The 23581-nt window shown below is 45.5% G+C and overlaps 2 protein-coding genes across 9 annotated transcripts in view; both read right to left on the bottom strand.

The window, feature by feature from the left end:
- Positions 1 to 39: 39 nt before the first annotated feature.
- LOC308570188 (phospholipase A and acyltransferase 4-like) lies at positions 40 to 10239 on the bottom strand. Of its 7 annotated transcripts, none has more exons than XM_081164995.1 (7): positions 10120 to 10237; positions 8112 to 8253; positions 7442 to 7698; positions 3929 to 4017; positions 1504 to 1645; positions 837 to 1105; positions 40 to 233 (listed from the first exon to the last, which is right to left on the bottom strand). In XM_081164995.1, exons 4-7 carry the CDS (start codon positions 3935 to 3937, stop codon positions 183 to 185), a joined length of 471 nt encoding a protein of 156 aa, XP_081021121.1. In that variant the 5' UTR covers positions 3938 to 4017; positions 7442 to 7698; positions 8112 to 8253; positions 10120 to 10237; the 3' UTR covers positions 40 to 182. The 7 variants fall into 7 exon arrangements, with proteins under 7 accessions (XP_081021121.1, XP_081021126.1, XP_081021125.1 ...); XM_081165000.1 differs by having other exon boundaries at positions 1504 to 1603; XM_081164999.1 differs by lacking the exons at positions 837 to 1105; positions 1504 to 1645; positions 3929 to 4017 and adding an exon at positions 6667 to 6735 and having other exon boundaries at positions 40 to 141; positions 10120 to 10239.
- Positions 10240 to 14973: 4734 nt separating this feature from the next.
- LOC308570178 (phospholipase A and acyltransferase 4-like) overlaps positions 14974 to 23581 on the bottom strand; it is a 75435-nt gene continuing 66827 nt past the window's right edge. For both annotated transcript variants that reach the window (XM_081164974.1, XM_081164973.1), the window contains 3 exons: positions 23100 to 23241; positions 15871 to 16127; positions 14974 to 15167 (listed from right to left, as the gene is read on the bottom strand). In XM_081164974.1, the coding sequence (XP_081021100.1) occupies positions 15117 to 15167; positions 15871 to 16127; positions 23100 to 23241 (450 nt within the window). In that variant the 3' untranslated portion in view covers positions 14974 to 15116. The remainder of the gene's footprint in view (positions 15168 to 15870; positions 16128 to 23099; positions 23242 to 23581) is intronic.

Genomic DNA, 23581 nt, shown 5'->3' with positions numbered 1-23581 from the left:
TTCACACCAATGGATGAAGACAGAAAACCTAAATCTTGATTGATTTGATGTTTTCCTTTTTATTCAATAACTCTTGTTCTTTTATAATGGGATCTTGTTAGAAGCCAGCCTAGGATTGTCCTCCAATAGTCTTTTAGATTGTTCACATGTCTCATCATATATTGAACACCAACTAATGGTGTTTACGAACGGAACATGTCTGGTATCCGGTTTAGAACAGAAACAACTTCCGCCTGCAAAAAATAAGAGGTTTAAGCATTTTTATTCACAGCGACCGATGGTCCTTCATTTCTCACAACTGAGTTGATGTAAAACTTTGCTTTAAATGTTTCTTTTGGAGACAGAAAATAGCCAGATTTATAATTCTCAAATTCCAAGGCAATTAACTCTGGGTTTAAAATATGCTTTAGAAATTAATTCCTTATAAAAGAACATGCTGTGGTGCAAAAATATGCATTCTGTGGCTATATTAAAAGAATACAGACCCAACATTTTTCATCAGGGTACAAGTCTGTCATTAATTTGGAAACCTGAGTTCTGAGTTTTTAATATTTTCATTTGTCCCTTCAGACATGAATGTGTGAACTCAAGTTATTTTTTAAAGTTATTATATCTATTTTTTCCCTGTTCTGGTTTGCAGTCCTTCAATATACTCCAAGTAAATGTTCAGTTCTGCTCCTCATCTTTGTAAATCAGGGTTAGAAATTAAATCTACATAAAAATAAAGTAAATTAACTGCTTCTTAATGTCACCTCATTTCTCCAGGAGCAAGAGTTTAGAATTTCAATATCACAGCACAGATTGCCACTACGAAAACGTGAATAAATTCTACACACCTGTTCACTGTCAGGTTGGCCATATCGTAGCATGGCAGCAAAATGTTCACAGTTCATCGTTTCCACATCGTAGTCGATCTCCATCCCAACACATTGGTTTGCAATGCTAATTATTTCACTTACAGGCCTGGCATTATATTTTCTGTCCTTCTCGTTGTTGACCTTCCAGCCGCTTATCCCCGCCACAATTGAAAGCTTTTCTTTCTTCACCATTGCCTTTGTTGTGTCAGCAGACAGGGGAATAGAGAAAATACTTCCTGGACCCCCATCTCAAGAATAGAGAGAGAAAAGAAACTCAGAAGCAGTGACCATTAGGCCTGGATTCCCATCATTTCATCAACAACATTGTCTTCAAGAAGACATCAGTAGTTGTTGTTTTGACAAATACTATTATTTTCTAAAAATTGTTAGTCACTCTTATCTTGCCCAAGGCAACCCAAAACAACTTACAACCAACCAGAATGCAATCTCTTGGCTACAAAGCAGTCCTCTAACTGGCTTACAACAATTGCAAGTATCAGGACATAGAAATTCCAGCAACAATTAGTCCCTAAGCCAGTGGTGGGGAACCTTCCTGTTTCTTCAGGGGTAATCTGCCAATGTTCTCTTATCTTATTCTTCCCTCTCATAAAACCACCCTTTCTAGGAAATAATGAGAAGCTCTTACCTGTAGAAGTCAGGTGGACCACATATCCATCGCCTACGTAGATAGCCCAGTGTTGGTAACCCAATCGATAAATCTCAATCTGGTCTCCAGGCTTTGGTCTCTGCCAGACGTAAGTGAGCCAATGTATTGCGTCGTAAAACAGCTGTGCAAGTTTATTCAGAAGTAAGTCCCACTAGGTTCAATGAAACACACTCCCAAATACATAGGATCACAGCCACAGAGGCAGCCTTTTCTTTTTTACTGTAGCTCAGGGATGGAGAACTTGTGGCCTTCCAGATGTTGCTGGACTACAACTCCCATAGTCCCTGGACATTAGCCATAGTTGCTAGGGTTGATGGGAGTTCGAATCCAACCACATCTGGAGGACCACAAATTTCTTACACCTGTGTAGCTTATGGCAAATATTTCTCCGAGACCTCACTCTGTGGCATCGTTATCTTTTTTAGTGTATTTATCATTTTCAATTTTATAAATTTGCACAATAATATTAAGCCAAAATACAAACCATACATTTTCCACTGACTTCCCTTCTCCCCCATCCATGGTTCATTTCATTAAACCTTTAACACTGCATAGTCTATATTTTCCATTTTCTCTCTTTTTCACTTTTTGTTCCAGTATACCTCATACTGCTGAAATCCTGTTAACATTTTAATATGTTTGTAATGATTTTTCAAATATTCCATAAATCTTTCCCAGTCTTCTTTAAAAGTTCTTTCTTATTCTAGGGCTGCCACACGTCCTGGCTGATTTTTGCTGAATCCAACTTTGAAAAATCCCCCCAAAGTGGAAACTCTGGCCATTGTGTGTGTGTGTGTGTGTGTGTGTGTGTGTGTGTGTGTGTGTGTGTGTGTTCATCACCAGGGGGGAAATAAATACAGTTCAAATTGGGGAAAATAAATACAGTTGCACCTCAGTTTTCCAACAGCTTAGTTCTCGAACTACTTGGAACCTGAATACTTCAAACCTGGAAATGAGCGTTCCGGTTTTGGAACCTTTTTCAGAAGCTGAACGTGCTCTGTTCTGAGTATAACTTCCATTTTGAGTGCCACACTTCCATTTTCCTAGTGAGGGAAGGCGGGCGGGCGACAAGCGAGCAGGCACCTGCCGCCCTCCAGTGCTGGTTCCAGCCACTGCTGCCACAACAGCAACCACCCCCTCCTCCTCCAGCTGTGGCAGCCCTGGCGCTGAGTGAGGGAAGGCCGGGCCTGAGTGGCAAGCAAGCAGGCAAGGAATGCACATGGAAACGTCGTTTACCTGCCCCCCCCCCCCCCGCAGCAATGCCTATTTATCTATTTGCACTGGCGTGCTTTCAGATGGGAGCTCACAGGGATTTGAACTGCTGACCTTCCAATCAGCAAGCCGAAGAGGCTCAGTGGTTTAGTCCACAGCGCCACCTGCTCCACTATGAGAACAGGATCCTGGACTAGGTAGATGGGCCATTCCCTGATCTAGCAGGCTATTCTCATGTTCTTTATGTCTGAGAAAAGCAGCACATGACCTCCTGCAAGATGCTGCAAGGCCAGATGGAAACCCCTTCACTGCGGAAATCCCCCTATTCTTAGCTCTTTCCTGCTCTTGAGGTCTGCTTTCCTTTCTTCCCAGTTCTAGTGTGCAGGAGTTTACTCTTTTTAAAGACGAAATGTTTATTGGTTTTATAACGAGCCAAAGGCAGAAACAAAAATCAGTTCAAATATTGCACAATAAAGTAAAGTATAAAAATGAAAGTCAAGCAAACTTAAATAAAAATATTTAAGTCAAGAAAACTTACATAAAATTACAGGCATATAAACAGTACAGAGCCCAGCGCTTTACTGAGTTGCTGCTCTTATCGTGGATTTCATTCCAAGCTCTCTTTTCGCAATAAATAAAAACTTAGTATCCATGGCTTGCAGGAGCCTCGCTCTCTTCCCACGAGCAGATGAATTTGGGACCCTGTGATTATTCACCACGGTTTTTCTAAGTCAGACTTGCAAGGCAGGGGAAAGGAGCTAAAGCAGAGCTTTCCAAACTTTTCTTGCTGGTGACACACTTTTTATACACGCAGCATTTTGTGACACAGTAATTCAGTTTGACTAGCAAACCGAAGGTTAAACCAACCCTTTTCCAGCCCAGGAGGAGCGCAGGGACCATTCTCATGAAAACACCGACACACTGCAGCCGACACACGAATGTGTCGCAACACGCAGTTTGGAAAGCTCTGAGCTAGAGACAAAACTATCCTAAGCATTCTTACACAGAAGTTAGTCTCACTGTGTTCAACATACGTTAGCTTGCAGCCAGAGATAGCAGTATAAGGCAGACAGCAAGTCAAGTGGAAACTCTTTCTTTGAAAAAACAGTCAAAGGTAAGACAATCAAAGGGAAGGTATTTTGGACAGGGTGGGGATCAATAGCCAATGTCCCCAATGCAGAGATGTACTTACCTCAGCCATAATGTTTTGCTCTCACCATCCTCTCCTTTCAGTCCTCAGATATTTATAGATCTTTTTCAGTTTCGTTTTCACTTTATAGCCTTAAAAAACAACATGTTATCAGCAAGGCAACAGTTGTCATCAGTATAAAATCTCCTGGCAACACTTGCCAGGATAGTTTTCCACATGTCAAAGAGGCCTAGAGCTCCCACCCCAACTCACCAATATTCCAACATTTTAGAGGTCATTCCTGGTTCCTTTCACTTCTAGAAGTGTAAGGAAAAGACTTCTACCCAATTACACAACAAAAAGGAAAATAACCATATCACTTTTTTCCTGTCCTCCCAGTCTGCTAGGCTCCTTGTATTTATGTTCTGGCTGTTCTGCAATGGTTTCCTGCCCTACAAGACCCATTCACCACAATCTCTGTCTGAGGCAGGGGTAGCCAACATGCTGCTCTCTACATATTGTTGGACTCCATTGCCCATCACCATGGCCAATGTCTGCAGGGTCACAGGTTCACCACCCCTCTAGCAGGTGATGCTTTTCCTTGGCATGGGCATACAGTTGATTGGGAAGACTTCCCCTTCACAACTGCTGAATCCTAGAAGCTGCAGCTATCTCTGTCTTCCAGACAGTTTCTTTCTGATCCTTGTACCTGCTTTGACGACAAGTGTGTTTGTTTGTTTGTTTGCTTGCTTGTCTGTCTGTCTGCCTGCCTGCCTGCTTCTCTCTCTCTCTCTCTCTCTCTCTCTCTCTCTCTCTGTGTGTGTGTGTGTGTGTCCCAATTCTCCAAGCATTGAGGAGTTCAGGGGCTCAGAATGTCCTCAGGTTCTGCTTCCACTGCAATGAAGTCACTGGAGACTCATTGGCATTTTGTGATATAGGACTTGCATAATTACATGGGTTGACTGTAGGTAAAGATTCACAGCATTAAACACCCTAGAAATCTTCCGAAGAGCTCCCAGGAATCTCTTGGATCCTCTGCCTGATCTTGTTTCCAGAAGTTTAAGAAGTATGGAGAAGGACTTTACCCCCACCTGAAAAAATGGCCCTTCCCATTTCCCACCCACAAATGGGGCCATCATGTTATTTTCAAAGTGAAGAAACACCACGTTCAGATGTCTTGGAGAACAACTATGGGGCTGATGTTTGTGGCTCTCTAATTGTGCCAAAATAGCAGCCCACCTGCTCCACGTAAAATTCCGTTAGACTCTAATGCTAAGCAAATCCATGTGGAAAGAAGCTTCCTCAGGGTCACTGCGATCCACTTTCAAAGAAGTGTGTTTGTTATTAAGCAACCAACAATTCATTTCAAAATTAAGAGTACTGAACCAGATAAGGCCTAATTAATAGCTCACTACCAGCATTTTGCTCTACCTTTTTAAATGTAGCTCTGGAGCCAAGTAACTAATTTGAGCTCAGTTGCATTAACACTATTACCATATTTCCGAAGCTGTAAATGGGTGGACCGGTATGTGAAACTCTTTCTTCAGTTTCAATGGCTCCTTTGCTTCTTCAATTTTAGAAATCCCATTTGTGTGTGTGTTTTAAGTATTCAACATGCATCTGTTTTTAGCTAATGGGACATCTTTATTTCATCAACAACATTCCCAAGTACAGTCGTACCTCGAAAGTCGAACAGAATCCGTTCCAGAAGTCCATTAGACTTCCAAAACGTTCGACTTCCATAGCACGGCTTCTGATTGGCTGCAGGAAACTCCTGCAGCCAATCAGAAGCCATGATAGTCCTGTCAGACATTCAGCTTCCAAACGAACATTCTAAAACTGGAACACTCACTTCTGGGTTTTGACTGTTCGGGAGCCGGAACGTTTGACTCCCAAGGCATTCAGGAGCCGAGGTACGACTGTATTTGCAAAGTCCAAACACCAGGAGCCAAAGGGCTATGCTTAACCTACCATGAATGCATGAGGATTCCCAGCCTGCCCACCCCCTTTGAAAAGCCAACCTTTAAGACCAGGGCACATTCTCTTTCAATATTTTTTAATAATGATGTTTCTTGGATATATTTTTTTCCTTCTCCTTTAATTTTTAATTATGGTATTGTTGTTCATGAGTTTCTTTTAACTAGATTTTTTTTATTCATGGCAGAGCAGAGAAAGAAAGAAAGAAAGAAAGAAAGAAAGAAAGAAAGAAAGAAAGAAAGAAAGAAAGAGCTTCTGTCACTTTTGGGAAGTTGAGGTGAAGGAAGAAGGATTGAGGGCTGAGATTTCAGCTAAACACACAAGTAAAGAAGACTCTTTCCCCTCCTCCATTGAAGGGGGCTATGAAACCCCAAATGCCAATGAATTCACAAGCTACATTGTTGTGGGATTCTTTATACAGGCATGTATTGATTTTTAACAACCAAGGCCTGCAGCAAAATGTTGTATGTGTCAAGGGTGGCCTGAAACAAGATGGCGGCATCCTCCATTCCAAGTACAGAAGTTGACCAGACTTGATCAGTGTCCTCTACCACATCTAGAGGCAGCAGGGAGAAATTTGATTCAATTCACATTCAAATTCTTAACTAATCTGCACTTTACAAAACAATGCACAAACTGAAACAGAGCCATCCTCCGAAATTCACACCAATGGAAAAAGACACAAAACCTAAATCTTGATTGATTTGATGTTTTTATTTTTATTCAATAACTGTTGTTCTTTTATAATGGGATCTTGTTAGAAGCCAGCCTAGGATTGTCCTCCAACAGTCTTTTAGATTGTTCACACGTCTCATCATATATTGAACACCAACTAATGGTGTTTACCAACGGAACATGTCTGCTATCCGGCTTAGAAAAGAAAGCTCTTCCACCTGCAAAAAAATAAGAGATTTAAGCATTTTTATTCACAGTGGCTGATGGTCCTTCATTTCTCACAACTGAGTTGATATGAAACTTTGCTTTAAATGTTTCTTTTGGAGACAGAAAATAGACAGATTTGAAATTCAGATTCCAAGGCAATTAACTCTGGGTTTAAAATGCTTTAAAAATTATTTCCTTGTAACAGAACATGCTTTTGTGCAAAAATCTGAGTTCTGTGGCTATAGTTAGAAAAATATTAAAAGAATACAGACCCAACGTTTTTCATCAGGGTACAAGCCTGTCATTAATTTGGAAACCTGAGTTCTGAGTTTTTAATCTTTTCATTTGTTCCTTCAGACAATTTGAATGTGTGAACTCAAGTTACTTTTAGAAGTTATAATATCCATTTTTTTCTGTTCTGGTTTGCAGTCCTTCAATATACTACAAGTAAAGATGGCGTCGTTAGTGGTAGCATCGGCGTGAGCTCCGCATCAGTCGTGCGGTTTTTATTATTTTTATCAGTCTTTTATTAGCTTTTATTAGTATATTATATATATATCATTTGGCAGCTTTTCCTCAACTATTATATTCACATAAAAATAAAGTAAATTAACTGCTTCTTAATCTCACCTAATTTTCCAGGATCAAGAGTTTAGAAAGAATTTCAGTATCACAGCACAGATTGCCACTATGAAAACATGAATGAATTCTACACACCTGTCTACTGTCAGGTTGGCCATATCGTAGTATGGCGGCAAAATGTTCACAGTTATTCGTGACCACATTGTAGTCTATCTTCTTCCCAACACATCGGTTTGCAATGCTAATTATTTCGCTTACGGGCCTGGCTTTATATTTTCTGTCCTTCTCGTTGTTGACCTTCCAGCTGCTTAGCCCCGCCACATATGAAAGCTTTTCTTTCTTCACCATTGCCTTTTTTGTGTCGGCAGAGAAAAAATTTCCTATACCCCCATCTCAAGAACAGAGAGAGAAAAGAAACTCAGAAACAGTGACTGTTAGGCCTGGATTCCCTGCATTTCATCAACAACATTGTCTTCAAGAAGACATCAGTTGTTGTTGTTTTGACAAATACTATTATTTTTTTTAAAAAAATTAGTCACTCTTATCTTGCTCAAGGCAACCCAAAACAACTTACAACCAACCAGAATGCAATCTCTTGGTTACAAAGCAGTCCTCTAACTGGCTTACAACAATTGCAAGTATCAGGACATAGACCTTCCAGCAACAATTAGTCCCTAAGCCAGTGGTGGGGAACCCCCCCCCCCCCAGGGCTGTGTTTCTTCAGGGGTAATCTGCCAATGTTCTCTTATCTTATTCTTCCCTCTCATAAAACCACCCTTTCTAGGAAATAATGAGAAGCTCTTACCTGCAGCAGTCAGGTGGACCACATATCCATCGCCTACGTAGATAGCCCAGTGTTGGTAACCCAATCGAGAAATCTCAATCTGGTCTCCAGGCTTTGGTCTCTGCCAGATGTAAGTGGGCCCATGTATTGCGTCGTAAAACAGCTGTGCAAGTTTATTCAGAAGTAAGTCCCACTAGGTTCAATGAAACACACTCCCAAATACATAGGATCACAGCCACAGAGGCAGCCTTTTCTTTGATACTGTAGCTCAGGGATGGAGAACTTGGGGCCTTCCAGATGTTGCTGGACTACAACTCCCATAGTCCCTTGACATTAGCCATAGTTGCTAGGGTTGATGGGAGTTCAAATCCAACCACATCTGGAGGACCACAGATTTCTTACACCTGTGTAGCTTATGGCAAATATTTCTCCCAGACCTCACTCTGTGGCATCGTTATCTTTTTTAGTGTATTTATCATTTTCAATTTTACAAATCTGCACAATAATATTAAGCCAAAATACAAACCATACATTTTCCACTGACTTCCCTTCTCCCCCGTCCATGGTTCATTTTATTAAACCTTTACCACTGCATATTCTATATTTTCCATTTTCTCTCTTTTTCACTTTTTGTTCCAGTATACTTCATACCGCTGAAATCCTGTTAACATTTAATATGTTTGTAATGATTTTTCAAATATTCTACAAATCTTTCCCAGTCTTCTTTAAAAGTTCTTTCTTATTCTAGGGCTGCCATACGTCCTGGCTGATTTTTGCTGAATCCAACTTTAAAAAATCCCCCCAAATTGGAAACTCTGGCCATTTATTTGTGTGTGCGTGCGTGTGTTGTGTGTTCACCACTTGGGGGGAAATAAATACAGTTCAAATTGGGGAAAATAAATACAGTTGCACCTCAGTTTACGAACAGCTTAGTTCTCAAACTACTTGGAACCTGAATACTTCAAACGTGGAAATGAGCGTTCCGGTTTTGGAACCTTTTTCAGAAGCTGAACGTGCTCTGTTCTGAGTATAACTTCCATTTTGAGTGCCACACTTCCGTTTTCCTAGTGAGGGAAGGCGGGCGGGCGACAAGCGAGCAGGCACCTGCCGCCCTCCAGTGCTGGCTCCAGCCACTGCTGCTACAACAGCAACCACCCCCTCCTCCAGCTGTGGCAGCCCTGGCGCTGAGTGAGGGAAGGCCGGGCCTGAGTGGCAAGCGAGCAGGCAAGGAATGTCCCCGTCCCACCTGCTCCCGCTTGTAGGAGTGGGATCGGGTTTCTCCGCTAGGCAGCGTTGCTGCTTGCACGGGAACAGGAGCTGGATCGCGGCTGCTCAGCTGGGGAGGTACAAGCGTATAAACAGTACAGAGCCCAACTCTTTACTGAGTTGCTGCTCTTATCGTGGATTTCATTCCAAGCTCTCTTTTTGCAAGAAATCGAAACTTAGTATCCATGGCTTGCAGGAGCCTCGCTCTCTTCCCCCACCCCACAAGAAGATGAATTTTCCAACCTTTGGACCCTGTGATTATTCATCGCAGTTTTTGTAAGTCAGACTTGCAAGGCAGGGGGAAGGAGCTAAAGCAGAGCTTTCCAAACTTTTCACGCTAGTGACACACTTTTTATACACGCAGCATTTTGTGACACAGTAATTCAGTTTCACTAGCAAACCGGAGGTTAAACTAACCCATTTCCAGCCCGGGAGGAGCGCAGGGACCATTCTTATGAAAACACCGACACACTGCAGCCGACACACGAATGTGTCGCAACACACAGTTTGGAAAGTTCTGAGCTAGAGACAAAACTATCCTAAGCATTCTTACTCAGAAGTTAGTCTCACTGTTTTCAATGACACTTTGCTCCTAAACTGCACGTTGGCTTGTAGCCAGAGATAGCAGGGTATAACAGACAGCAAGTCAAGTGGCAATTCTGACTTTGAAAAAAAACAGTCCAAGGGAAAACAATCAAAGGGAAGGTATTTTGGACTGGGTGGGGATTGATAGAAAATGTCCCCTATTCAAAGGGGTTCTTACCTCAGCCATAATGTTCTGCTCTCACCTCCTTTCAATCCTCAGATATTTTTGTTCATTTTCATTTTCGTTTTAACTTTATATACTAAATAAATAAATAAATAAATAAATAAATAAATAATGTTCTCAGCAGGGCAACAGTTGACGTCAATATAACATCTCCTGGCAACACTTCCTTAGTGTAGAAACACGTTTTCCCTGCCAGGATATTTTTCCACAAAGAGGCCTAGAGCCCCCACCCCAACTCCCCAATATCTCAACATTTTAGAGGTCATTCCTAGTTCTTTTCACTTCTAGAAGTGTAACTAGATTTTTTCGATTCATGGCAGAGCAGAGAAAGAAAGAAAGAAAGAAAGAAAGAAAGAAAGAAAGAAAGAAAGAAAGAAAGAAAGAAAGAAAGAAAGAAAGAAAGAAAGAACTGGAAAAGCATTCCATGAAAAATGACTTACACCAAAGGAGCTATTGAAACAATCCCTCCCTTTGGATTCCTCTATGAAAACTGCTACTAAGATGCTTGCAGGAACCTCACTGACATCCATGAAAAATGGGGGTAGTAAATCAGATGTGAATAATTGTAACCCATCAAGTCAAAAGCAGCGCACTAGCTATGGGTTGTGGGTTTGGCCAGAGCTTCTGTCACTTTTGATCTCAGATGGGAACCAAAACCAGGAAGACAAAACGTATTGAGACAGATGGGACTCTGTTCAACATTACTGAACGTTGGAGACAGTTTTGTTTAAGAAGGCTTTCCCCAAGGCACAACCCAGTCATTTATGACTTGTACCTTGGTAGGAATGGTTTCATTGCCTTTTGAGTGTGTAGGAATGGTCTCACTGTTTTTAGAATTCCTTTATTTTTTGTATTTTTTAAAATTTTAATCTTGTACTTTGCTTTGATGACCTCAGGCCATCAAATAATAAATGACTATTATTATTTATCAAAACTTGTGTGCGTACTCAATGGTAAAAAGTTTCGTAAGAGGAGGGACCTATTTCCCCCTTATATAAATTGGGCATTTTCTGTGGCAGCCCTAAGCAACGTAACAGAGGTGTGCCTGGCACCATCATTATATAGCTTCTGGCAAATGCCAGAAGTAATTAATAAGAATAATTAATAAGAATAATTAACAATAAAATATTTATATATAATTTTCTTTTGCATTTTCCTATCATACTGAGATTAGTGTTTATAGAAACTTCTCAGTAGATATGTTCAGGAATATACACTTACTTTTTAAAAAATGTCAAATTAATGCACCACATTATCCCAGGGCAGTGCCACACAACAAATAAAAGTTGGCTTGAATTCCAAAGGCTGGGGTCACCAGGGACTGAGATCAGATTGAGCCTTCACCTCATTGGTATTCCTAAGTGTACCACTTTGTTTTATTTTCTCCCATTTTAATTTCTTTTACCATTCATACGTTTGGGGGGAAACTAACACACTGGACTTGTGAACTCCTTGCTAGTGAATGGGACAACACTGCCTTTCACTGAGGGAGACCGTACAGGGAATTGCTCAATACTCAATACTATGCCAAAGGTCCTAGGTTCAGCTATAAACATCTCCAGGGAACATTCTGACAATGAGGAGAATGTATATGGAGGTACATTCTGACCCCTGTCAGAAGCCCCAGAGAGCCCCAGCCAATCAGTGTGGACATTACTGAGCCACATGGACCAATAGTTCTGACTCAGTCTAAGACATGTACCTCCATATACATTCTCCTCATTGTCATGACTGGCATTATGCTAATCAGTCGTAAACAAACAAACAAACAAACAAACAAACAAACAAACAAACAGGTAATCGTCCACCCATATGCCTCCCAAATACTAGAAGCTTGACACATTTAAAAAATTTAAAAATAACCCTTTCCCTCTTTTTAATCGCAGGAGCTGCTGTTTCCATCTCCACCGGCACTGTGTTTTATGGCCTTCTATTTGCAGTTATTGGCTATGCTTTCATTTTCATTGTCACTTGTCCACAATCGGTGTGCTTTCCTGGAAACCACCTGTTTCATTGAATTACAGGTACGTCACCTTAGAATTGCTTCTGAAGGAGCAAAAAATAACCAGGATAATAAGGAAATAATCAGCAATAAGGAAGCAGTTCAATTAATACTGGAAATATAGAATTGTACTATTTGGCTATGGAAAACCTGGCAACCTAAGATTGCACCTATAACCTTTCCATTAATCCCAATATCACATCAGCCAGATTTTCCCCCCCAGCAAGGGAGAGATAAGCAATTTGAACCCTGGGGATCCAAAGGTTAATACACATTATGACATTTATATATCAACAATCAACCTGTATCTATTAGCCATATAAATTTAACTTTGTCAAATCTTAATACTAACTGGATTTATTTAAATCAAATGAAGCTCTGAGACCCTTAACACAATTTGAAAAGTTCTATAAGTACAATGAGTGGGGGAGGAGAGGATTAGTTTCTAAATCGTACTCCGTGTTGCTTAATGTAACTTACAGATCTATGGAACCCCTAAAAAATATGGTAACTACATACTAGCAAACAAATTCTTCCCAAGGATTGGAATAAAATTTGGGGATTGTGACCCTTAAAATCTCTTTTCTGCTGGTTGTAATAACTGTAATGTGCTGTATTTAGATGCTATATGATTTTTAATTGTATTTTTACAAACACGCCACAGACCACCTAAATGAAACTCAAGGACTACTAGGGGCATCATAAGAGTTACTGGTGGGTGTGCAGGCCCCCCCCTGCACCCCCCACGCTACGCCACTGCGTACAGTTGATTGGGAAGACTTCCCCTTCACAACTGCTGCATCCTAGAAGATGCAGCTATCACTGTCTTCCAGACAGTTTCTTTCTGATCCTTGTACCTGCTTTGACAACGAGTGTGTTTGTTTGTTTGTCTGCCTGCCTGCCTGCCTGCCTGTCTCTCTCTGTGTGTGTGTGTGCCCCAATTCTCCAAGCATTGAGGAGTTCAGGGGCTCAGAATGTCCTCAGGTTCTGCTTCCACTGCAATGAAGTCACTGGAGACTCATTGGCATTTTGTGATATAGGACTTGCATAATTACATGGGTTGACTGTAGGTAAAGATTCACAGCATTAAACACCCTAGAAATCTTCCGAACAGCTCCCAGGAATCTCTTGGATCCTCTGCCTGATCTTGTTTCCAGAAGTTTAAGAAGTATGGAGAAGGACGTTACCCCCGCCTGAAAAAAATGGCCCTTCCCATTTCCCACCCACAAATGGGGCAGTCAGGTTATTTTCAAAGTGAAGAAACGCCACGTTCAGATGTCTTGGAGAACAACTATGGGGCTGATGTTTGTGGCTCTATAATTGTGCCAAAATAGCAGCCCACCTGCTGCACGTAAAATTCCATTAGACTCTAATGTTAAGCAAATCCATGTGGAAAAAGCTTCCTCAGGGTCACTGCGATCCACTTTCAAAGAAGTGTGTTTGTTATTAAGCAACCAACAATTCATTTCAAAATTAAGAGTACTGAACCAGATAAGGCCTAATTAATAGCTCACTACCAGCATTTTGCTCTACCTTTTTAAATGTAGCTCTGGAGCCAAGTAACTAATTTGAGCTCAGTTGCATTAACACCATTACCATATTTCCGAAGCTGTAAATGGGTGGACCGGTATGTGAAACTCTTTCTTCAGTTTCAATGGCTCCTTTGCTCCTTCAATTTTAGAAATCCCATTTGTGTGTGTGTTTTAAGTATTCAACATGCATCTGTTTTTAGCTAATGGGACGTCTTTATTTCATCAACAACATTCCCAAGTACAGTCGTACCTCGGAAGTCGAACAGAATCTGTTCCGGAAGTCCATTAGACTTCTAAAACGTTCGACTTTCATAGCACGGCTTCTGATTGGCTGCAGGAAACTCCTGCAGCCAATCAGAAGCCATGATAGTCCTGTCAGACATTCAGCTTCCAAACGAACATTCTAAAACTGGAACACTCACTTCTGGGTTTTGACTGTTCGGGAGCCGGAACGTTTGACTCCCAAGGCATTCAGGAGCCGAGGTACGACTGTATTTGCAAAGTCCAAACACCAGGAGCCAAAGGGCTATGCTTAACCTACCATGAATGCATGAGGATTCCCAGCCTGCCCACCCCCTTTGAAAAGCCAGCCTTGAAGACCAGGGCACATTCTCTTTCAATATTTTTTAATAATGATGTTTCTTGGATATATTTTTTTCCTTCTCCTTTAATTTTTAATTATGGTATTGTTGTTCATGAGTTTCTTTTAACTAGATTTTTTTTATTCATGGCAGAGCAGAGAAAGAAAGAAAGAAAGAAAGAAAGAAAGAAAGAAAGAAAGAAAGAAAGAAAGAAAGAAAGAAAGAAAGAGCTTCTGTCACTTTTGGTCTCAGATGGGAGATGGGAACCAAAACCAGGAAGCAAAAACATATTGAGAAAATGGGAAGTTGAGGTGAAGGAAGAAGGATTGAGGGCTGAGATTTCAGCTAAACACACAAGTAAAGAAGACTCTTTCCCCTCCTCCATTGAAGGGGGCTATGAAACCCCAAATGCCAATGAATTCACAAGCTACATTGTTGTGGGATTCTTTATACAGGCATGTATTGATTTTTAACAACCAAGGCCTGCAGCAAAATGTTGTATGTGTCAAGGGTGGCCTGAAACAAGATGGCGGCATCCTCCATTCCAAGTACAGAAGTTGACCAGACTTGATCAGTGTCCTCTACCACATCTAGAGGCAGCAGGGAGAAATTTGATTCAATTCACATTCAAATTCTTAACTAATCTGCACTTTACAAAACAATGCACAAACTGAAACAGAGCCATCCTCCGAAATTCACACCAATGGAAAAAGACACAAAACCTAAATCTTGATTGATTTGATGTTTTTATTTTTATTCAATAACTGTTGTTCTTTTATAATGGGATCTTGTTAGAAGCCAGCCTAGGATTGTCCTCCAACAGTCTTTTAGATTGTTCACACGTCTCATCATATATTGAACACCAACTAATGGTGTTTACCAACGGAACATGTCTGCTATCCGGCTTAGAAAAGAAAGCTCTTCCACCTGCAAAAAATAAGAGATTTAAGAATTTTTATTCACAGTGGCTGATGGTCCTTCATTTCTCACAACTGAGTTGATATGAAACTTTGCTTTAAATGTTTCTTTTGGAGACAGAAAATAGACAGATTTGAAATTCAGATTCCAAGGCAATTAACTCTGGGTTTAAAATGCTTTAAAAATTATTTCCTTGTAACAGAACATGCTTTTGTGCAAAAATCTGAGTTCTGTGGCTATAGTTAGAAAAATATTAAAAGAATACAGACCCAACGTTTTTCATCAGGGTACAAGCCTGTCATTAATTTGGAAACCTGAGTTCTGAGTTTTTAATCTTTTCATTTGTTCCTTCAGACAATTTGAATGTGTGAACTCAAGTTACTTTTAGAAGTTATAATATCCATTTTTTTCTGTTCTGGTTTGCAGTCCTTCAATATACTACAAGTAAAGATGGCGTCGTTAGTGGTAGCATCGGCGTGAGCTCCGCATCAGTCGTGCGGTTTTTATTATTTTTATCAGTCTTTTATTAGCTTTTATTAGTATTTTATATATATCATTTGGCAGCTTTTCCTCAACTATTATATTCACATAAAAATAAAATAAATTAACTGCTTCTTAATCTCACCTAATTTTCCAGGATCAAGAGTTTAGAAAGAATTTCAGTATCACAGCACAGATTGCCACTATGAAAACATGAATGAATTCTACACACCTGTCTACTGTCAGGTTGGCCATATCGTAGTATGGCGGCAAAATGTTCACAGTTATTCGTGACCACATTGTAGTCTATCTTCTTCCCAACACATCGGTTTGCAATGCTAATTATTTCGCTTACGGGCCTGGCTTTATATTTTCTGTCCTTCTCGTTGTTGACCTTCCAGCTGCTTAGCCCCGCCACATATGAAAGCTTTTCTTTCTTCACCATTGCCTTTTTTGTGTCGGCAGAGAAAAAATTTCCTATACCCCCATCTCAAGAACAGAGAGAGAAAAGAAACTCAGAAACAGTGACTGTTAGGCCTGGATTCCCTGCATTTCATCAACAACATTGTCTTCAAGAAGACATCAGTTGTTGTTGTTTTGACAAATACTGTCAGAGCTGCTTCAAGATCCTAGCTCACAGAGGATCACGCTAGCCAGCGGTCATTAAGTAAAAGTCTTTATTGAGTTACAGTTTCCATTCCCAAGCTGCTGCGTGCAACTCTACGTCTAATGGCTAGATCGGCGAAGCTCCGTCTGAGTCTCCGCCCCTTGTGCACCAACTTAATATCCTCGCCCTGCTCCACCTTTTCCGCCTGACTGCTCTCCTCTGGGTCCCTCTGCCCCCCGGGGTCTCTTCCTTCCGGGATTCTTCTGACGCCGACCCCCCGGAACTCCCTGTCTCCTTGCACCGGGCTTTAGGACCTGGCTCCCTTTCCTGGCTGCCTACTGCGTCACTTTCCTGTGCATTTGAACTTGGCGCGCGCGCCCAACCTTCCACTTTCCGTCTGACCGTTTCTTCACTCCCCGATGGAGGTGTGGCCACTCCTGACTCGTGCCCTCCCCCCTGTTGCGAGCTGCCAGCGCTTGATCTCTGGCGCTCCTCCTCTTCCCTGCTCTCTGGCTGTGACGCTGGTCCCGATTTCCAACTGCTCTCCTCTGAGTCCCCTCTGGCTCTATCTTCCTGGGGTGTCCCCCTAGGCTCCCCCCTTGCCCTGACCACTGGTGCTCCTTTCTGTGAATCTTCTGATTCACTGGAAAGACTCGGAGATCTCGGGTCGTCGTCATCACTCATCTTTTCTTCTGCCTCCTCCCCCTCGCTCTCTGTTTCCTCCCTTGCCCTTGCCTCTGCTCCTGAACCCCTGACATCCATCCCCCCCTCGAAGCCCCCTGTTCCCCCCTCCCCTCCTTCCGGTGCGGGAACTGGGTGCTGCTGTGTCAGAGGGACGAACGTCGGATACAGTTCGCTTCCCGTGGCGGGCCTCCATCTGAAGTCTCCCGGTTCTGCCTCCCTGCTCTCGTCGACGACGGTCACCTCCGCTTCCATCTCTGTGCCGCCGTGCTCGAAACCAGGGTCGTCCCCGAAAACGTCCATGTCCGTCTCTCCCTCACTTCCTCCTGGCGGCGTTGCTCGTCCTGGACCTTCCTGCCACTTCCTGCGCCACTGCTCCTCTGGTCTATCGTCCCACCAATACGAGGGTTCTGAGGCAGATCCCGAGGGTGACCCCTCCGGGGAACGGGCGTCTCGTATCGGGTCCTCGTCCGAGTCGAACCCCCGGAACGTGCTGGCAGAAAGCGTTGGCGTGAAAAGCCAGTCGTCGAAAAATTCTGCTGGCATTGGTCTATGTGGGAAGAGGGCATGAAACTCGTCTTTGAGCAGAGGTTCGTCCAAGGCGTAGCCCGGCACCCAGCTGTTCGCACTGGCCGGGGTGCCCTCCTTGGCGAGAAGGTATTCTACCCCTTCTTCCCCCCATCTGGAGTCCAAAATCTCCGTGACTTCGTTGATGCGTTCCTTCTGTGCCACTCCCGCGTGCCCGGTTCCTTCTCTGAGCGGACTCGGTGCCGTTCCAGGTTCCTGAAACCTGTGCGGTGCCTTGTAGGGGGTGAGCACCGATCTGTGGAACACCGGATGCATTCTGGAACCCTCCGGAAGCGCCAGCCTGAAAGCCACCCGGTTGACCTGCTCTTCGACTTGGTAGGGCCCCAGTTGCTTATGCCCCAGCTTCTTCTTGGCCAACGACCTGGCCGGCACTGCGTGGGCTGCTAACCAGACCCAGTCTCCCACATGGATCTCTTCGCCAACGCTTCTGTGTTTGTCCGCTTGCACCTTGTATGCATGTTTGGCCAGCTCCAGGTGTCGCCGCAGCTGATCGTGGACCTCCTGCAACTCCGACGCGAACGCATCTGCTGTCTGCAGCTCCCCCTCCCCCTTCCTTTCCAGTCCCGGGAAGGTTCTGGGGTGCCTCCCGTTGTTAGCGAAGAACGGCGTGACCCCCGTGGACACGTGCTTCGTGTTGTTGTAGGCAAACTCGGCGAGCGGCAGGTAATCCACCCACGTCGCAGGCTGGTGATTCGCATAACATATCAGGTACTGCTGCATGATGGCATTGACCCGCTCCGCCTGCCCGTTGGTCTGCGGGTGTCTCGCCGACGCCAGGTTGATCTTGACGTTCAGGAAGCCCATCAGCTTCTGCCAGAAATTCGAGATGAACTGTCGCCCCCGGTCGGACAGAATAGACCGTGGCAGACCGTGAACCTTGAACACGTGGTCTATGAACAGTTTGGCGGTTTGCTCCGCCGTGGCCACCTTGGCACACGGAATGAAATGTGCCATCTTGGAGAACAAGTCCACCACCACCAGCACGGCCGTCTTGCCCCTCGAGCTGGGCAGATCCGTGACAAAGTCCAGGGCCACCCTCTCCCATGGTTCGACCGGAGTTTGCAGCGGTTCCAACAGTCCGGCCGGTGGTTTGTGCACCGGTTTGGCCCTCTGGCAGGTGTCACACCTCGCCACGTAGTCCGCGACCTCCCCTCTCATTCCGGGCCACCAGAAGTCCCTGGCGACTAATTCCACCGTCTTCTCCTTGCCAAAGTGCCCGGCAGTGGGCGCGTTGTGCAGCTGCTGCAGTACCTTGGCGCGAAGTTCGTCTCCCGGCACGTAGATGGCCCCTTTACGGATGAGCAATCCATCTCTCAGCTGGAACTCGTTGGTCGCTGCCGTGCCCCTTTGCACCTCTGCCATCTTTGCTTGCGCGAAGGAGTCATCCTGCAACGCTCGCCGCACCGCCTCCAGGTCCACTGTTGCCGCAGCGCACGCCCACACTGTTGGTGCGAAGATGTGCATGGCGGCCGCTGGCTTGGCGTCCTCCAGATATTGTGGCTTACGAGAGAGAGCGTCCGCCATGATGTTGGTGTCCCCCGGGACATACTCTATTCGGAAGTTAAAGTTCGCAAAGAACTCAGCCCAACGTATCTGCCTTTGGTTCAGGAACTGTGCCGTGCGCCAGTGCTCCAGATTCTTGTGGTCCGTGCAGACCTGCACCGTGTGCTTGGCGCCGATCAGGAAGTGCCTCCATGCTTTGAATGCTGCATGAATGGCCAGCAACTCCCTGTCCCAGATGGTGTAGTTCTGTTCGGACTTGCTGAGCTTCCTGGAGTAAAACGCTCCCGGCCGCCAAACCCCCTGCGGGTCTTTCTGCAGCAGGACTGCTCCCACGGCTCTGTCCGAGGCGTCTGTCTCCACCCTCATCGGCCTGCTGGGGTCGACATGCAGCAGCTGCTCTTCCGACGCGAAGAGACGCTTGAGTGCCTGAAAGGACTGCTCCGCCTGCTCTGTCCAGATGAACTTCTTTTTTTTGGAGCTAAGCGTGTCCGTGATGGCCGCTGTCTGCATAGCGAAGCCTTTGATAAACTTGCGATAGAAGTTCGCGAAGCCGACAAACCGTTGGACCTCCTTCCGGTTGCATGGGCTCTTCCAGTCCAACACCGCTCGAACCTTGGCGCTGTCCATGGCGAGCCCCTTGTCAGACAACTTGTAGCCCAGAAAATCCACCTCAATCACGTCGAATTGGCACTTCTCCAGCTTGGCGTAGAGCCTATGCTGCTGTAGCCTGCTTAGCACTTCTTTGACGTGTCTGTCATGGTCCTGCTGCGATTCCGAAAAGATCAGGATGTCATCTAAGAAACAGACGCACGTCTTGTAGAGGAGCCCCGCCAACACGTGATGCATGAACGCTTGAAAAACGTGGGAGCCATTTTGCAATCCAAAAGGCATAACTCTATATTCGTAGGTGCCCAGCGGCGTGAACATGGCTGTCTTCCACTCATCCCCTTCCCGCATGCGAATGAGGTTGTACGCCCCTCGCAGGTCTAACTTGGTGAACACGCTGCCCTTCCGTACCTTTGCGAGGAGGTCGTCGATTCGGGGCATGGGGAAGTCCGATGGCTTGGTCACACTGTTTAAGATGCGATAGTCCACCACAAGTCTTTTTTGGGGCGTGTCCCGCTTCTTAACAAAGAATACAGGACTGCCCCCCGCTGCCTTGGACTCCCGGATGAAACCGCGCTCCAAATTATGATCTATGAACTCTTTGAGTTCCTGCAGTTCGTCCTCAGACATGGAATACAGCTTCCCTTTAGGCAGCGCCGCCCCCGGCAGCAGGTCAATTTTGCAGTCATATGGTCTGTGGGGGGGTAGCTTGTCTGCCTCCTTCTCGCAGAAAACCTCCAAAAATTCTGCGTACTTGTGGGGAATCGCTTGCAGCGTGCCTAGCAGCAGCTGTGTCTCCTCTTCCTCTCCTTCCTGCCGGGGGATGATGCAGTGTTCAGCACAAAAGGAAGAGCCGAAGGTCAGCTGCCTCTGGTACCAAGCCAGCGTTGGGCTGTGCTTGTCCAGCCAACTCATGCCCAATACAATGGGCGTGTCCGATAGTTGAGTGACGTTGAAGCTGATGATTTCCTTGTGATTCCCAAGGCGCATCACCATTGGTGGCGTCTGCTTCACCACTTGCCCCCCTAGCAGCTCCCTGCCATCCACCGTGACCACCTGCAGGGGCAGCGTGGCCGGCAGCAACTGTATAGCGTGCCGGTCTACAAAGTCTTGCCCTATAAAGTCCGCATTGCTTCCTGAGTCAATGGTGAGCGGCACGTCCATGGTGATTCCATTGGGCAGCTGGAGCGATGCGGTGAGCCTCACTACTGGTTTGGGCGGGAGGGGGTCCATGGGCTGTGAAATCTCTTCTTCACTGACACGTCTGGCTGGGCCCCATTGCCTCTTCCTCCAGCCAGACATCGTCGTTTCCCTGCTGTGGTCCTCCTTGTTGCGTTGCTGCAGTTACCATTGCTGAGGCTGCAGTGTGCTTGTGGAGCCTCCGGGGACACTCTTTCGCCATATGCCCTGGATCCTCGCAGATGTAACACTTCCTGTTCCCTCTAGGAGGCTTCGCTTTCACTGTTGTCGGTGCTAGGGCTCTGGCTGCTGATTGAGCCCTTGCACTTCCAACCTCCATAGGTTCCACTCCTCCTCCTGGCGGAGGCGTGGATTGCGCACGCGCTGCTTCTCTGGGAAGGAAGGAGGAGCCCCTGGCTGGTTCGCGCCCTCCACGCCCCTCGTCCCTGCTCCACGGACGTTCTTCCAGCCGCACCCCCACGGCTAGCGCCCTCTGAACGATCTCCTGCGTGGTCCGGGGTCTCTCCCCCCTCGCAATTTCATCTTTAACAGAGCCGTGCAATCCCTCCCAAAACAGGTCTCTTACAGGAGCCGAATCCCTGTCCCATTCCAGAGCACTGACCAAAGCGAAAAAGCGGGCATGATACTGCCTTACGCTGGCCCTCCCTTGTTTCAGTCCATGTATCTGCTGCCGAGCAAGATCCACGTCAATGCTTGATAAGAAACACCCATCCATCGCTTTAATAAAGGCATCCGCATTTTGGAGCGCCGGATCCTTATCCCTCCACAAATTGCGCAGCCATGCTTTAGCTTCCCCATGCAAATGGGACATGATGAACCCCACTTTCTCTTGCTCATCTCTAAAGTCTTTTTTCAGCAGTTCCAGTGCGCACATTACATCTGCTCTAAAGTTGGGGTACTGCTGCAGGTTCCCATCGAAGTGAGAGACCAGACCGCCTGTTCGTCTCGCCAACCCAATTCCCTCCTGTCTGGGTGTCAGTTGCCCGTGCTTCGTAAGCATGTCCAACCTGACCTGGAGATCCCTGCAGGCGGCAGCTGCCTCCTCCTCTCTCTTCCTGGATGCGAGAGCCTCGGCATTCAGTTGTGACACTGCTTTTCTGAGTTCCTCTATCTGCTGCTCAGCCGTCATGTTGTCTGCCGTTCGTGAGCTAGCTAGTAGGCACCTGCTTCTCTCCTCTCCTCGAGGCTGTAGATGCCCACAATTTTGGAGACGGAGCTTACTGTCAGAGCTGCTTCAAGATCCTAGCTCACAGAGGATCACGCTAGCCAGCGGTCATTAAGTAAAAGTCTTTATTGAGTTACAGTTTCCATTCCCAAGCTGCTGCGTGCAACTCTACGTCTAATGGCTAGATCGGCGAAGCTCCGTCTGAGTCTCCGCCCCTTGTGCACCAACTTAATATCCTCGCCCTGCTCCACCTTTTCCGCCTGACTGCTCTCCTCTGGGTCCCTCTGCCCCCCGGGGTCTCTTCCTTCCGGGATTCTTCTGACGCCGACCCCCCGGAACTCCCTGTCTCCTTGCGCCGGGCTTTAGGACCTGGCTCCCTTTCCTGGCTGCCTACTGCGTCACTTTCCTGTGCATTTGAACTTGGCGCGCGCGCCCAACCTTCCACTTTCCGTCTGACCGTTTCTTCACTCCCCGATGGAGGTGTGGCCACTCCTGACTCGTGCCCTCCCCCCTGTTGCGAGCTGCCAGCGCTTGATCTCTGGCGCTCCTCCTCTTCCCTGCTCTCTGGCTGTGACGCTGGTCCCGATTTCCAACTGCTCTCCTCTGAGTCCCCTCTGGCTCTATCTTCCTGGGGTGTCCCCCTAGGCTCCCCCCTTGCCCTGACCACTGGTGCTCCTTTCTGTGAATCTTCTGATTCACTGGAAAGACTCGGAGATCTCGGGTCGTCGTCATCACTCATCTTTTCTTCTGCCTGCTCCCCCTCGCTCTCTGTTTCCTCCCTTGCCCTTGCCTCTGCTCCTGAACCCCTGACAAATACTATTATTTTTTTAAAAAAAATTAGTCACTCTTATCTTGCTCAAGGCAACCCAAAACAACTTACAACCAACCAGAATGCAATCTCTTGGTTACAAAGCAGTCCTCTAACTGGCTTACAACAATTGCAAGTATCAGGACATAGACCTTCCAGCAACAATTAGTCCCTAAGCCAGTGGTGGGGAACCCCCCCCCCCCAAGGGCTGTGTTTCTTCAGGGGTAATCTGCCAATGTTCTCTTATCTTATTCTTCCCTCTCATAAAACCACCCTTTCTAGGAAATAATGAGAAGCTCTTACCTGCAGCAGTCAGGTGGACCACATATCCATCGCCTACGTAGATAGCCCAGTGTTGGTAACCCAATCGAGAAATCTCAATCTGGTCTCCAGGCTTTGGTCTCTGCCAGATGTAAGTGGGCCCATGTATTGCGTCGTAAAACAGCTGTGCAAGTTTATTCAGAAGTAAGTCCCACTAGGTTCAATGAAACACACTCCCAAATACATAGGATCACAGCCACAGAGGCAGCCTTTTCTTTGATACTGTAGCTCAGGGATGGAGAACTTGGGGCCTTCCAGATGTTGCTGGACTACAATTCCCATAGTTCCTGGACATTAGCCATAGATGCTAGGGTTGATGGGAGTTCAAATCCAGCCGCATCTGGAGGACCACAGATTTCTTACACCTGTGTAGCTTATGGCAAATATTTATCCCAGACCTCACTCTGTGGCATCATTATCTTGTTTATTCTATCCATCATTTTCAATTTTACAAATTTGCACAA

This window comes from Podarcis bocagei, assembly GCF_964188305.1.
Source record: "Podarcis bocagei genome assembly, chromosome: 12".
Taxonomy (NCBI): domain Eukaryota; kingdom Metazoa; phylum Chordata; class Lepidosauria; order Squamata; family Lacertidae; genus Podarcis; species Podarcis bocagei.
The sequence above is the reverse complement of the archived record's forward strand: the minus strand, read 5'-3'. Positions and strand labels throughout refer to the sequence as shown.

What these genes read in the sequence shown, in the direction of transcription:
- LOC308570188 (XM_081164995.1), bottom strand. An exon ending in GGTCCACCTGACTTCTACAG is followed by an intron (nt 1,106 to 1,503) that starts GTAAGAGCTTCT and finishes TCTATTCTTGAG; the next exon opens with ATGGGGGTCCAGGAAGTATT. An exon ending in GCCAACCTGACAGTGAACAG is followed by an intron (nt 234 to 836) that starts GTGTGTAGAATT and finishes TATTTTTTGCAG; the next exon opens with GCGGAAGTTGTTTCTGTTCT.